We start from the raw sequence: 14,896 nt of genomic DNA on the forward strand, positions 1-14,896 counted from the left end.
ATGGTCTTTGGGCAGCGATGGGGCATCTTAAAGCAACAGTACTAGCTAAAAAATATTTAAAGACTACTACTGGGAGCAAATAGGCAAAAGGGTCTAGCCTTGAAACTAAATTGACTGCATGAACGCTCTAGCTAGAACTGTCACATTGGAGAGACATTTCATGCTAGCCTAAAGAAGAAGTCTATGACAGGAATTCAGAAGACGAAAAGAACTCTTAAATTAAACTTATTTTCTCTGTAATTCTGAGGTTGTCTTGGAGGTGCTGCATACCTCCCTGGCAGCCTCTGCAAGGACTTGGAGCATCTCCACAAAAGGAACAGATCTTCTCTTGGTGAACGCCAAACCTCAAATTACAGAAAAAAAAATAACTTCGAAATTAAAAGTTATTTTCTCCTGTTGAAGGAGCATGGCGCACTATATTTTAGAGCTCTGCTCATGAGTAGTAATTCATGCAAGGGGACTTTTTTTTGGTAAGGCTCAAGTACCTGTTTGAGAGCTAATTGTACGTTAGTTATGGAATAGGCTAAAGGAAATATGACAAAAAATGTTAAAATAATTGTGATTCCTAACATTCTGAATTTTCTGCCGAGAAGTCACAAATGTATTCTGAATCGTGGACCACATGCACAAAATGCAAGAACCATGCGCAGCACTCTCTTTCTTTATTTGCTGTATTCAGGCTTACATTTTCAAAGAATATTTACCAGAGCTCCCTCTCATCTTCTTGCAGATCCTATCACCACTGCCTTCCCCCAGCAGAACCTTCTCCCAATCCTGTCCGCCTCTCTGATTCTCCTCCTGATCCATCCCACCACCACATACTTTGGTCTCTCACCCAGCTGCCATGGGTACTAGCAGGCCGATTCTGTAATGTGCGCGGGAAAACGGGCGCTCAGTGTTAATTGCCCACTCTCCCAACGCGCGCCCAGCCACCTCTCCTGGGTGCACGATCCTGTGTTTAAATGAGGAGTCGTGCTAAAAAGGAGGCGTTAGGGACAATAGCGCGTACGCAGCTCCTCCTTAGCAGCGGAAACCCAGGAGAGGTGGCGGTCAGTGGATTCAGAAAACCGACGCTCAATTTTACGAGCGTCCATTTTCCAAACCTGCTGCCAGCCACGGATTAGGAAAATGGACGCCTGTAAAATTGAGTGTCCGTTTTCCTAACTTGACCCGCCAGCAACACCGGTGCGACACTTTTGCAGAGCAAAAGAACGTTTGAAGGAACAAGATTGTATCATTATTTCTCCTGAAGAAGAAATTTGGACATTTCGAAACAAGGCCTTGTTGGGAGGCCGTTTAACAGAGAAACATGATACAGCACTAAGCTAAGTAAAACGACAGGAAAATATATTTAAAAACTCAAGGAAGCATTTTGCCAGATTGAAATAAAATTAAAAGAAAAAAATGGGATTTTTAGATTTTGAATAAAAAAATAGGATGGTAGGTGGAATGTCAATGATTAACTACATGAATCAGACTAACATTAACTCAATGGATTTGAAGTTAATCAAGTGAGTCATTGAATGAGACATCCACCTCCATCTTTAAACATTTCTTTTTAAAAAATAATAAAATAATATATAGGTGAGGTAAACAGAAAAATATATAAGAAAAAAAAATCAGGACCCCATAGAAATATTTTTGTGGATAAGTTGGGATGCATAGAGAAGCATAACCAGCAGAAAAAAAAAAGGAAGTGGTCATTGATGAGACCTCATCTGAAATACCTTATTCAGGTCTGGAGACTGAATCTCAAAAGGGACAGAGGAAGACTAGCGACAGTCCAGAGAAAGAAGTCTGCATCAGAAGTCATACAAATACTAGGAACTTTTGATGTGGAGTCACCCGAAGATTGTTGTTGATTAGAGGGGCGGGGGAAAAAAGGGGGAGGGCGATATGCACACAGCCTTCTAAACCTTCTCTTCTTTTATACACATACGCTCTAGCATACTGACGTTGACTGTCACACACACATGCACTCTCACACACACACACGGTCATTCATACTCTCTCACAGACACATGGCCACACCCACAACCACTCAAACTTTCTCATACACATTCACACTAACTTGCCCACACACACTCTCTCTCTCACACACATACACATAGCTACACACACAGCCACTCACATTCTTTCGCATACACATGGCCACACACATACAGTCCTTCACATACACACTCACATGCCCAGTCACACACACTCTCACACACTTATTCACTTCTTCCCCTATCTCACACATACACACATACTCATACATGCTCCCTCATTATCTTTCTCCCACCCTGAATCCTCCAGCAGCAGCAGTAGCAGCAGCAGCTTTCTCCTTTGGCCTGCATGACAGACAGGGTTCTTCCTTTTTCTTTGGCTCCGTGGGATGATGCTACCGCTGCTCTTTCTTCCAGCCATGCAAGCCACCAGGATTCTTCTTGATTCTTCCCACCTGTACAGCCAACTCTCCACCTCCTGTCTGCCTGTGTGGGCCCAAGTTGTTTCCTCTTCTGAGCCAATGTAGGTACTTCCTGGCTGCACCCGGAGCTTTCCAGTGTTGGCCTAGAGACCCAGCAATTACCTAAGAATTCCAGAGACCCCGGGCCATGTCCAGAGAGTTGCCAGATATAGCCATATGAGATGAGAACATGCCATACTGGGTCAGACCAAGGGTCCATCAAGCCCAGCATCCTGCTTCCAGGGATCTAAAAATGGAGGAGAGGCAGGGGGGATATGAAACAGACTTTTGCTTACCTGAAAGATATTAGTTATGCACAAGAGGCAAACCATTTTAAATGGAAAGTAAGTTCTGAAACTTAGGGAGGATAATGTGGAGCTCCAAGGAGGCAGATTCAGGACCAACATCAGAAAATAATTTTTCACGGAAACTTGGTGGCTATCTGGAATGCCCTTCACGTGGAGGTGGCAGAGAAAAAAAATGGTACTGGAATTTTAAAAGCCGTGGGACGAACACTAGGGATCTCTAGGTTGGTAAAAAAGCACTGGAGTAATAGGCACAGAGTAGCAGTTACAACACTAAAAAAAACCCAAAAACCTTGCTGGGCAGACCAGAAGGGTCATTTGTGTCTTTTTCTGCCGTCATTTACTGTGCTATTATGAAGCGTATCAACGGAATAACGCACGCAGCCATAAATCATTGGAGAAAGCTGATCTGGTTGAAATACAGTAAGTCTCTGGGGAAGATTAGCTGCCTGAGCCTGTTTGTGCAGTTGCTCCTGTATTTCTCTTGTTTCATGGAGCATTATAACCTTCACGTCTCAGGTTCCAGGTGGGAGATTTATTTTTCTACCTGCGATCTGTGAAAACAGCTGCAGTGAGCACAGAGGTGTGAACCTGGAGACCGAGCCCTGTCCAGCAAGTTTCTCACCCCCAGCTGAGATGGAAGAAAATCTCTTCCACCATATTGCCCTGCTCCCACACTAGTGCTAAACCAAAGTGCTTTCTACCCCATGGAAGGAAACTATAACTTTTAACTTATTTTCTGTAAAATGTCTAGGCATTCTTTTTTTTTTAATTTTTAAAAAATTTTTTTAGATCACATTAAATTATAATGAACAGGATAAAGGATACAACCAAGCCAAGTGACAGCAAATGCTGGAAAAAGAACATGAAAAAACAAACAAACCCCATCAGAGGCAATCTCTCCACCAAGTAATATTAAAATATGAAATTGTGCAATTAAACCAGTGCCAAGTCCAGTAACATCTGGCTTTCCAGGCACCTGCCCTCTGACTCTTGTTACAGCTTTGCAAGATTGTGGGGTTCCTTAATGGATTTGGCTAGGGGTCAGAGCTCCACTGCAGAGGAAACGAATGCTTTCCAGGCGTGCCGGGCCCTCTGTTTGGATAAAACAGTTTGCTATTGAAAAGACTTCTCCTGGCACGGGTATAAACAGCACGCTAGCCCTGATTCACTGTACTTTTCCCATAGACACAGAAGGGGAGAAAATCACTACTGCCCATTGTAATCAGTGGGAGTTCCATTTGAGACTGTCTGTTTGTGTTTGTTAGTTGATTTGTTTGTTGTTTTTTAATTATGGATTTTATTGTGTTTACCTTCCTAGAAGTGAGGCTGGAGCAGGCTACAAGTTTTTTTTAAATAAATAAGCAGTCATGAATCCAGCCTCTGGAGTATATTTCAGTGCTTGGCTTGCTTTAACGTAACCCTAATTCCCTTTATTATCCTGGACCTCTTTCCTAACGTTTTCCATTGCTCCTCCCCTGTCTTTTCAAGAACATTGAAACACAGTTTATAGAGAAGGCACTCAATTACACCAATTGATGAGGCACAAGCCAGGGTCACAGTCCCCTCTGTTACTGGAAATGTATATGGCATGCATTGCAAATACTGTCCAAAAGTGGGGGGAAAAAAATTCTGACGTGGAACCGTAATGTTTCAGGATGTATCTTTACATGGATCCAGTAGGGTGTCAGCATTTTAATCCCATTTATACTGCTTTTGCATTGCATGGTACTTGTCAGGCTGGAGAGAGAGAATTTCATTATTCTTTTATGGCCAGTGAGAATAAACCCTTTATCCAGTCTTTGGGTAATTCTTGTTTGCAATACTCACAGCTTTCCTCTCCTTGGGGCCCATGCAATAAATCTGTTGAGCACCCACCCTCCTAACGCAGGCCCAGCCACCTCTCCTGGGCGTGCGATTGAATATTTAAATGAGGGGTCGTGCTAAAAAGGAGGCGCTAGGGACAAATGTGCGCCCCCTAGTGCTTCCTTGGCAGCGTGCGCCCAGGAGAATTGGCTGTCAGCGGGTTAGGAAAACGGACACAATTTTGCGAGAACCTGTTTTCCTAACTTGTGCACAGCCACGGGTTAGGAAAATGGACGCTCGTTAATTGTGCGTCCCTTGTCCTAACCTGACTGCCGGCACACTTTTTTTTTTTTACATTTTTTTTTTTTAAACATTCTCGTCCTTTCGGTTCCTCCGACTTAATATCACCACAATATTAAGTCAGAGGAAGTACAGAAAAGCAGTATTTTTGGACAGCTCAGAAATGTGTGCATTGGGTTCACATTTTTGTTTTCAATCGGGGGAGAATAGCTAATAGCCTCATCAACGTGCATGTGCATGTGATGAGTGTTATTAGCTTTGCAGGTGGGCTGTTGGACACGTATTTTGGATGTGCTAATACACTAATAGAATAAGGGTTTGTGGACATGCGTCCAAAACCCGCACAAACCACGGGTTAAACAGTGCACTCGGCTGAGCGCACTGTATTGGATCGGCCCCCTTGTGAGCTAAAAGGAAATCTCATTGCGTAGCTGCACATGTAATTTGGAAGCTGATGGGTTCTCCTTTGCAACAGGGCAGCCTCTGGATCCTCTGGGTTCTCCTTTGCAACACTACAGTCCCTGGATCCTCTGATCCAGGGACTGTAGTATGTGAACATTTCCAGCTGCAGATGAGTAAAAGCCTTGAAAAATCTTGAAATGGACACTGTGTTCCATTTATCACTGTTATATGTAAAATTTCTATATTTAAATGCAGTGTTTTTCTCCCTTGCTGTAATATTCTGACATGTCTGCTTGGATCAGGTCTAGGAGTTGAGGTAATTTTGTCTCAAGGTAATAAATCAAAGCCCAGGCAGAAGATCCCCCCCCCCTCCCCCAATAGAGGTCAGACTGATAGGTTTGTAATGATGAATGCTGTCCATTGGGGAAAACATATGTTCATTGTTCTTGGCAGAATATAAAACCCAGCCCGGAAGACTGTAGTGTTTCCAAGTCTTCAGCACATGGGAGCTTGGTGGTGCTTGTCCTGCTCCTCATGTTTTTCAAAATACACTCAACATCATCTCTTGCCAAGTGAGATCCCTTTCCAGTTAATTAAAGTATGATACCAGCATTCAACGTGTCATCTTTGGATAGCTGGCTAGCCAAGAGTATTGACTGGTATTTGGTTCCTTGTGATGTCGTCATAAATTAGTCTGTACTGGAAATGATAGCTTTGAACACTGCTTTAGTCAATGTTGCAGCCTGCTTGGGCAGCTTTTGTGATGTCGTATCAGTAGGAAGGAAGAGCGCTGGTGAACATCCCAAACCTTTTCAGATCACTGCATAGGTCAGTGAAACCCTTTTTGTAGAAAAAAAATTTTTTTCCATGAAAAATGTCCCTACAGGATGCTGTGTCTGGTGTTTGCCTCTGTGAGGACAAAGTTTGCTGTCCCCTGGAGAAATCAAGAATGAATCCCCATATCTTCACTGTGGGAAGCAGTTGAAGGCCTACCTTTTTAACAAAGCTTTTATTCTGAGATGTAGTCTGTGGTCTGGCTGATGGTATTGATAAATTGATTTGCATTTGCAATCAAACAGTTGCACAGCTGTTTGGCCTTCTTGTTTACGTTTTAGATGTTTTATTTGTTCGGTTTGTTATTCGTGCATTCATGGTTTGTGTATGTTTTCTGTTACCTGCCAAGAACTGATTATCGAGGGGGGATACAAATATTTTAAATAACTAAAAGCAGTTGCCTGATTAATCTGATCTGGAAGTGTGAGCAAAGAATTCCAAGTGCATGATGCAAGAAATAGAACCAAATTCATCTTTCATTTCTTAATTGTTTTTTTCTGGTACCCTACCTGTTTAGAATCAGATAATACAAAGCATCAGGAGACTTTAGCAGAAACTGTTTCCCTTGAAAGAACCCGAGCTTGCCAGCAATCCTTTTATTTTAAACCTATTTTATCAGGGTTGAAGGATCATTTGGTCTTCGGCCTTGCACCTTGTCCTCATATTACACCTTGGTTAGTGATTCTGTGAAATGTCAGAGGCTAAGCAGTGCTAGTTTTGATCAGACTTCCAAGAAACCCTAAATTAGGCTTTCCCAAATTTTTAGCCATTGTAATCCCATTTTAGCACTTGAAAATTCACATGACCCCCAGAGGACCAAAACAATTTAGCAGGGTTGTGATCCCTCTCCAACAAGCCCTCCCCTCTCATCCTCCCACCTTCTCTAGTTGATCCTTTCTCTCAACCTCCAGCCTATCCCTCAATCTCGTCTCTTAACTGCATCCCCGCTAGCGGAGTCCCTCTCTCAACTTCCACCCCTTCAGCTGAACCCCTCTTATATCCCCCAGCTCCACTCACCACCCAGACCCATCAGCTCTCTTCACATCCTCCAGCTGATCATCTCTCACCCCAAACCCTTCTTATAAACCACAACCTCTGTCATCCTCTCCTTTTCATTCCCCAACTCCTCTCATCTCCCATTAATCCTCTCACATTCCCCTGATCCCCCTTACCCCTCCAGCTCCTCTTTACAGAACAAGTCAGTCTTCTTTCATTCCTCCTCTCTCACCTTCCACAGCCATTCCCTCTCTAGCTGATCCAGCACTCAAACTTCTCCTACCTTTTGATCCCTCCCTTCAAGCAACCCCTTCTCTAAACATCACCCTAGCCCGATCTCTGGCAATATCATCCTTTGGGTCCCAGGCCAAAGATGGATGACAACTGGTGAGGAGAGAGGGCAGGCTGATGTCAGGGGCAACATGTTTCTCTTGAGTAGGCTCAGTGGTGGGTGAGGAGAGAGCAGGGCCGGTGTGACCATTAGGCAGGATTAGGCGGTCGCCTAGGGTGACATCAGTGGGCGGGGTGCAGCCAGGGCACACAAAGGTGTCATTTTCAAAACGAGAGAGGTGACAGTAGCCCCAGATTGCTCACTTGGGTGTGGGTGTGAGAGAGAGAGCACTGTAACAGGGTGACCATAACTCTATATATCTACCACTCTCAGAGAGGCATATTCAACTGAGGGTAGGTTTGGGGGAGGGGCAGCATTACATTGGTCTGCCTAGGGCACTAAAGACCCTTGCACTGGCCCTGGGAGAGAGGATCTATGGCAATCTCCACAGGCCCATGCACATTCATCCCTCCCATCCCCTCATGGCTGGCCCTAAGCCTGATAGTGATCTGCCAGCAGCAGCAGCAGCAGCATTAGTACTGAAAGTCACTGTGGGACCTATGTGTCAGTGCAGCTCCAGTCCCTCCTTGTGCAGGACTGCCTGTTAACTATAGAAATGCATGCAGGGATAGGAGCACTGGAGGGCCTGCAGGTCCATGCTGGCTCATAGGCCCCATTCTGACTTCCAGTACTAAAGCTGCTACTTCTGACTCCATCTGAAGGCTTTGTGGCCCTGTTTGGGGTCCCGAGCCACAGTTTGGGAAGCTGTGCCCCAAGCATAGCAAGAAGTGGTGGTGGCTCTGAGAGCTTTATTTATCATGAGTAGGACCAAAATTAGTCTACACAGGACTATATAATATCAATCACCTGGCTACACCTTCCCTGCTCATGAGGGCATACATTCTTAAGTTTGTGTATAAGCAATTTAGAAGTGTATTCTTTTCATTCATTCATTCATTCATTTATTTATTTAGGTATCACAACGGTTTACAAAATCATCGTTCATATTCTTGTTTAACAATTATTATATATTATAGATTATGTATGTTCTTGAAATAAATCTATAAACCCAGGGAAGCCAGAGGTCAAATCCTGAACAAGTCACTCCATTGCTTCAGGTATAAACTGAGAGTGTAAGCCCCCTGGAGCAGCAACATGCTTACCATACTTGAACTGCAACTCATCTTGAGCTGGGATTTGGAAAAACAAGTAATTCAATCCAAGTCTGCTGTAGCCCAGCTTGGGCCTATGCATTGTGTCAAGACATATCAATATTTCTGATGCTGTTTTAAATTCTCCCTCTCTCTCTCTCTCTCTCTCCAGAGATTTAAAGAACAACCTGATCAGCACCATTGAGCTGGGCGCTTTCCATGGGCTGTGGGAACTGAAACGTCTGTAAGTGTTGGGATTTCTCTGTCCTCTCCCTACCGGTTAAGCCCCTCCAGGAGCCCAGAGAACCAAGTGTCACAGAGTGAGACGTAAGACACCTGAATCTGACACTAAGCTATGTCAGATTCAGGTGTCTTACGTCAGGGGTCTGCAGCTTGGTTACAATTTAGTTGGCCATGGGATTTTTTTTGGTGTATTTTTTTTTTAGTGTTAACTATAATAACTGAAAAAGCCTCTGAAGTACAGCCCCGATACCTGGAAAATGAAAATCGATACAGGGTATTATAACTTGATGACCAAACTCTAGTGTCCGGCACCTTTACTATAGGTACTAACCATTCTCTTGGTTATGACTGAAACTGTGCAAGTCACTTTCATTCAAACAGCAGTTCTAGTGACTTTGTGTTTATAAATATTTTCACATTTTTGTATATATGCAACTAAACTGTATTCAGTCTCTTTTATGTGAAGCGACAAAATTCTCTCGATGTCTACAGTCTCACAACTTTGGAGGAAAAACATATTTGTAACACTTATCTCAAAGGAAGTGCAGGATGGATCTACTTGACAGCATTCTGTTCAATATGTGTTCCGTAGTTGTGGGAAGTGCCGCCAAACACTGCCTGTGTTCAGACCACACGCGACTGCTTCAGGGGCTAGAGAGAGTTGAAAACGGCGTTCTTCAGTTATGTGGCTACCACTGGAACTGCTGTTTGAATGAAAGTGAAACGGTACTTGCACAGTTTCAGGTCATAACCAAGAGAATGGCTAGTACCTATAGTAAAGGTATATATATACATTTTTTTTAAACAGGAGGCTTATTCTTCCTGCTTTAGCAGTGGCTGCTACATTATCCTGTCCCCAGTGAGGTTGGACATCAGAGCGGTAATCCCCCCTCCGTGTTGTGCAGTTTCTCAATCTCAGCCAAAAAGCTAAGAGGGGACTGTTCTTAGCTCATGGTTCAGTCCTTGGCTTGAATCTTAGCCAAAAGCCAAGAAGTGATTGTTTTTCAGTGTAACTCAGACAGACAACTCCACATGAAAGTAGGAGGCAGGATGGTGACATATCTCAGAAGCAGGCAGATTCTCTTTGACTGGCATGACTCTCCCTGTATCAAAGGTGTAGGATATATGCATACTCCTGAGCATTTTGTATGTTAGGATGCTGTTCCCAGTGTCAGATTCTAGAGTAGCATGTCTACATACCTGGGAGGCAAGAAATCTCTCTCAAAGATGGCTTTAGCTGTGTACAGCTAAGAAGGGTCCTGACTTAAAAGGCCTCACCCAACCTTAGCAGGATCATCGCCCTAGAACATCGTACTTAATGTAGCAGACACCATCCTATACCTGCAGTTAGCCTGGGACCATCTATTGAAACAACAAGAAAAGCACAACAAAACACTCTCAGGGCCAGCTGGTGCCATTTTGAAAATGGGACCTGGCAAGGCAGAAGTAACTGGCAGTTGTTCCTGCCCCATTTCAACTTCTTGCAACCCACAGATGGGGTAAGCTAGCTCCAGGGAGGTTGGAGGGTTAATAAACCCAAATAAACAGCTGAAAAACAAATTTAAAAAAACAAAACAATTTTTTTCTGTGCACATCCTTACATACTGTGTTGTCTTCCCATCACATTTCAGAATGTTGGGAATTATTAGAAAGGGAATGGTGAATAAAACGGAAAATGTCATAATGCCTCTGTATCACTCCATGGTGAGACCGCACCTTGAATACTGTGTGCAGTTCTGGTCACTGCATCTCAAAAAAGATATAATTGCGATGGAGAAGGTACAGAGAAGGGCTACCAAAATGATAAGGGGAATGGAACAACTCCACTATGAGGAAAGACTAAAGAGGTTAGGACTTTTTAGCTTGGAGAAGAGACGGCTGAGGGGGGATATGATAGAGGTGTTTAAAATCATGAGAGGTCTAGAATGGGTTAATGTGAATCGGTTATTTACTCTTTCGGATAATAGAAGGACTAGGGGGCACTCCATGAAGTTAGCATGGGGCACATTTAAAACTAATCGGAGAAAGTTCTTTTTCACTCAATGCACAATTAAACTCTGGAATTTGTTGCCAGAGGATGTGGTTAGTGCAGTTAGTGTAGATGTGTTTAAAAAAGGATTGGATAAGTTCTTGGAGGAGAAGCCCATTACCTGCTATTAATTAAGTTGACTTAGAGAATAGCCACTGCCATTACTAGCAAAGGTAACATGGAATAGACTTAGTTTTTGGGTACTTGCCAGGTTCTTATGGCCTGGATTGGCCACTGTTGGAAACAGGATGCTGGGCTTGATGGACCCTTGGTCTGACCCAGTATGGCATGTTCTTATGTTCTTAGTTCTTATATTTTTCTTTTACTTTCAGAGACATCTCCAACAACAGGATTGGCTGCCTGACCTCAGCAATCTTCCATGGCCTCATCAGCCTCACTAAACTGTAAGGACCTAGGACCCTGTGCATGCCACGCTTGTTCAAATCTTTCACTGGTTCAGGAAAGAACTGCTCAGATTCATCCACGTAGGGTAGTGAGGCTCCTTCAGAAGTAAATCGCACCCTGCTGCATGGAACGAGTGCACAATTGTCTTACACCCAGCATCTGATGGGAGGAATTCTGCAATAATGTGGACCTATTGGTACTACCTAGTAAGCAGAGGCCTTCGTTTTCAGTTTTTATTTTATTTTCCCCCAAGAATGTATCCATATGTATTATAGTCAATAAAAACAGGAGATAATCACTGGGGAAGAAAAAGGAGTTGTTTTTTCCCACTGATTTTCTGCCATTTGGTTGGTTATAATAAACAGTGATAAATTCCCAAGGAAAATGAAGCAAAAACTGAAAAAAAGAGAAAGCATACAAGTAATTGTAGCGATGCTATGACCAATATGGCCTTGTTCATAGGCACCGAAGGGCACTTCACCACTGACCTGCCTCATGCAATTATTATCCACTGTGGGGGCCAGTTGTGCAGGAGAAGATTTAGGGCATGGTAGCATTGCAATTGCATTGCACCCTCCTGGCATCCTTCCATCCACCCTCTCCTGTCCCATCATCCCTGTCCTCAGCGGTCCTTCTGCAGCAGGATGAAAGCAGCGACAGCATTTCTTATCTGCAACAAATGCCTGCTTCCTCCTCCGCTGGCTCACTAGGAAGTTTCATCCATGCAGACTCAGCACATCCTGCGAGACTACAGGCTTTGCACAGGCCAAACTTCATAGTGAGCTAGCAGAGGAGGAAGTAGGAAGTAGGCTGTTGCAGTTATAATGTGCTGTCACCAGCCATGGAGTCCTTCCCACCAGCGGCCAAAGAAAGGAGACACAAAGAGGCCTGGTTTGAGGGAGAGAGAAAAAGAGAGTATGTGTGTATGTGTGAGAAAGGGAGGACTATGTGAATGAGCATGTGTGTGAGAGAATGAGTGTGTTGCGTATGTGTATGAGAAAGAGAGGAGAACATTTGTGTCCCCCTCTTCCATTATTCTACGATAAACTCAAAGTGAGTGGAAATCAGAAGTTGCCAAGTATGGGAACCAGGGGATTTTTTTTGTATCTTATTAGTGTTATTTATTGTATGTTATTTGATGTGTTTGTTGTTTTGACATTTTTTTTAGTGTTTGGAAATTAAAACCAAAAATTTATGAGTTTTTATTATTGAATGTTCTATTTGTCAGATGTTTTGACTATTTATTCTTTTTATTAGCATGGTTTTACTATTTTGACTAATGTATTATATTTCTTGATTTTATTGTTTGATGTTTTATGAGGAATATTGTTTTTTCTGTGTTTCTGTCTGTGTTCTGCATGTATGACCAAAGTAGGTATTCTGCCATATGTAGTTTCTGTATAGGGATCTACAGCAGCTTGGCTTGTTCTGTTTTTCTAATAGGAGGTGTATTGGTGTTTTAGGGCCTGGTGTAAAATTTGCAGTGTTCCCTTTCATAAGTAGGATTGTTACTCTTTTGAGTGTTGACAGTTAGTTCTGTTTTGGTATGGGAGATTTACTATATTATATTCAAGATGGGATGCCTGACTTTTAAAGCCTTGAGCTTGGAAACACCTTCATACCTCTCGAGTCTTATTTCCCCTCATCAAGAGATAAGAACCAGGGAAATTAGTTTTTCCTATTTGGCTCCTTGTTTCTGGAATTCATTGCCGCTTTTCTTGCACCTCGAATAAGATTATCAAAATTTAGAAAGTCTGCTTTGCTTTTCTTTTTTTGAAAGTTTTTCCCATTTAATTAAGTCATTTTGAGCTAGATTTACTGATTCAGGCTTTTGATAATTTTAGATTCGGATAGTAGGGGTTTATTTTTAGGTCATTTTTACTTAGGTTTTTAATATTATTTGTAATTTGTTTAGCCATTTTTCCTTGTTTTTATATATTGCATTTTTTATGGTTTTGGTGGTCTGTTAGTTTTCATAAATTATTGTTGTGCACTGAGTTATAATGTAGTACGTTGTGATTAATCAAGAAACATTTAAACTAAATTAAACTCATGGCTTTCCCAGGGCCACGCCCGCACCCAGCACGTGTTACATTAAACCTAATACCATATGGGTTCCAAGTGTTGCTTTCTGGTTGGCACCTCAGCAGTGCATGCAAGTAGAATATACATGCTGTTGTTAGCGATATTTTTACTTTGGAAGACTGTGCTTTGAATACTCCTTTTCATATAAAATCTTTTATTGTAAATGCGGGATTTTCAGTTGCGTGTGGAGAGGGCCACGGGGGAGCAGGGGAAGGGTAGGGCACAAGGCTGTATGTAAGGTTTCTTAGGTTGCCTAACACCCTTGCACTGGCCCTGATTGGAAAAACAACAAAAGTAAAGTTTAAAAATAAACAGAACAAGGAGGGGGGGGGGGGGGGGGAGCAGAGTAATTGTTGGTGTGGGGCATTAAAAAAGCTAGTTCCCTGCTGTGGGGGCACTTCACTGCCCTTCCCCCGAGTATTCAGGGTCAAAAGAGGGGGGAGACAATAAAAGCAGCCCTTGTCCTTGGTGCCACTTTGCCCTGCACACCCACATTTCGTAATGTTTTGGGGTCACTTTGTATCTCTATGCAGATTGATCACTGTTTGTTTTTCCCATTACATGTTCAAACACATGGCCCAGCTAGCAGTAATATTTCTTTCTGCATATATTTCTTTGTGCTTATATACCACTTATCACATCAAAAGGTTCGCTGCAAGTGGAGGACAATACAGAAAGGAGAATTCAGTAGCAAAACCAATAAACATAACAAAATACCATATCACTCGGGGAAACAAAATACATCCACATTGCAATGTAATTGTATATCCAAACATACATTCCACTAAAATCTGCCAAGCAACCCTCTATATCTATATCCATATAAATCCCTTGACGCTAAGAGACTCATTACATACAAAGACACATGCTAGCGCATGCCACCTTGTCTATCTGTCAAGTCCAAACCCTTAAGGACTAACCCTTTCCAAAACAGATCATCAGAAATAGCCAGTGCACTAACCAAGGCCTCTCCTCCTCTTTCAATAAAAGATGATCCATTATCCATTAGTTTGAAGAGCAGAATAAGGTGGTTTTAACCTATTTCCTGAAGGACAAGTAATTCAGCACTAAGTGGGTACTCATCATAATGAGTTCCATAAAATGGGACCCGTGTACCAGCATTTCCTCTGATGCATTCTCTGCAATTTCATAATCCTCAAAGAGCGAGGTTTCAGTCATTTCCTATCCACAGAGTGAAAACTCTGCCAGATCTATATGCCTTCGGAAAATCTGTCAAATACTGTGGTGCTGAAGAAGGGACCTGTTTTTGTTTGTTTTTTTTTTTTTAAATCATCCCTGGTTCCCAGAGCTCTTTAAAATTAAAACATTTTCCATGTCACTTGCTGCATTTGAAGATTGCAAAAATCCTATCATGCAAATTACATGAACCAAAAAAAGAGCCCCCTTCAGCAGAAGAGCAGGTTCAGCATGGCTGCTTGCAAATCTGAAACAGAAACCATCAAATGACACGGAATAAAGCTAGACAGGCGGCTCATGCCTGTAAAAATGGCTCCGGAGTTGTGTCTGATGGATGACAGCTGTGGAACTCTAATGCTTTTC

The 14,896-nt window shown here is 42.7% G+C and overlaps 1 protein-coding gene across 3 annotated transcripts in view; it reads left to right on the top strand.

Annotated features, from left to right (window-relative positions):
• ADGRA2 (adhesion G protein-coupled receptor A2) overlaps positions 1 to 14,896 on the top strand; it is a 273,188-nt gene that overhangs the window by 165,971 nt on the left and 92,321 nt on the right. For all 3 annotated transcript variants that reach the window (XM_029603893.1, XM_029603894.1, XM_029603895.1), the window contains 2 exons: positions 8,747 to 8,818; positions 11,179 to 11,250. In XM_029603893.1, coding sequence (XP_029459753.1) covers positions 8,747 to 8,818; positions 11,179 to 11,250 — 144 coding nt within the window. The remainder of the gene's footprint in view (positions 1 to 8,746; positions 8,819 to 11,178; positions 11,251 to 14,896) is intronic.

The sequence above is a fragment of the Rhinatrema bivittatum genome, chromosome 5 (assembly GCF_901001135.1).
Source record: "Rhinatrema bivittatum chromosome 5, aRhiBiv1.1, whole genome shotgun sequence".
In the NCBI taxonomy this organism is placed as follows: Eukaryota; Metazoa; Chordata; class Amphibia; order Gymnophiona; family Rhinatrematidae; genus Rhinatrema; species Rhinatrema bivittatum.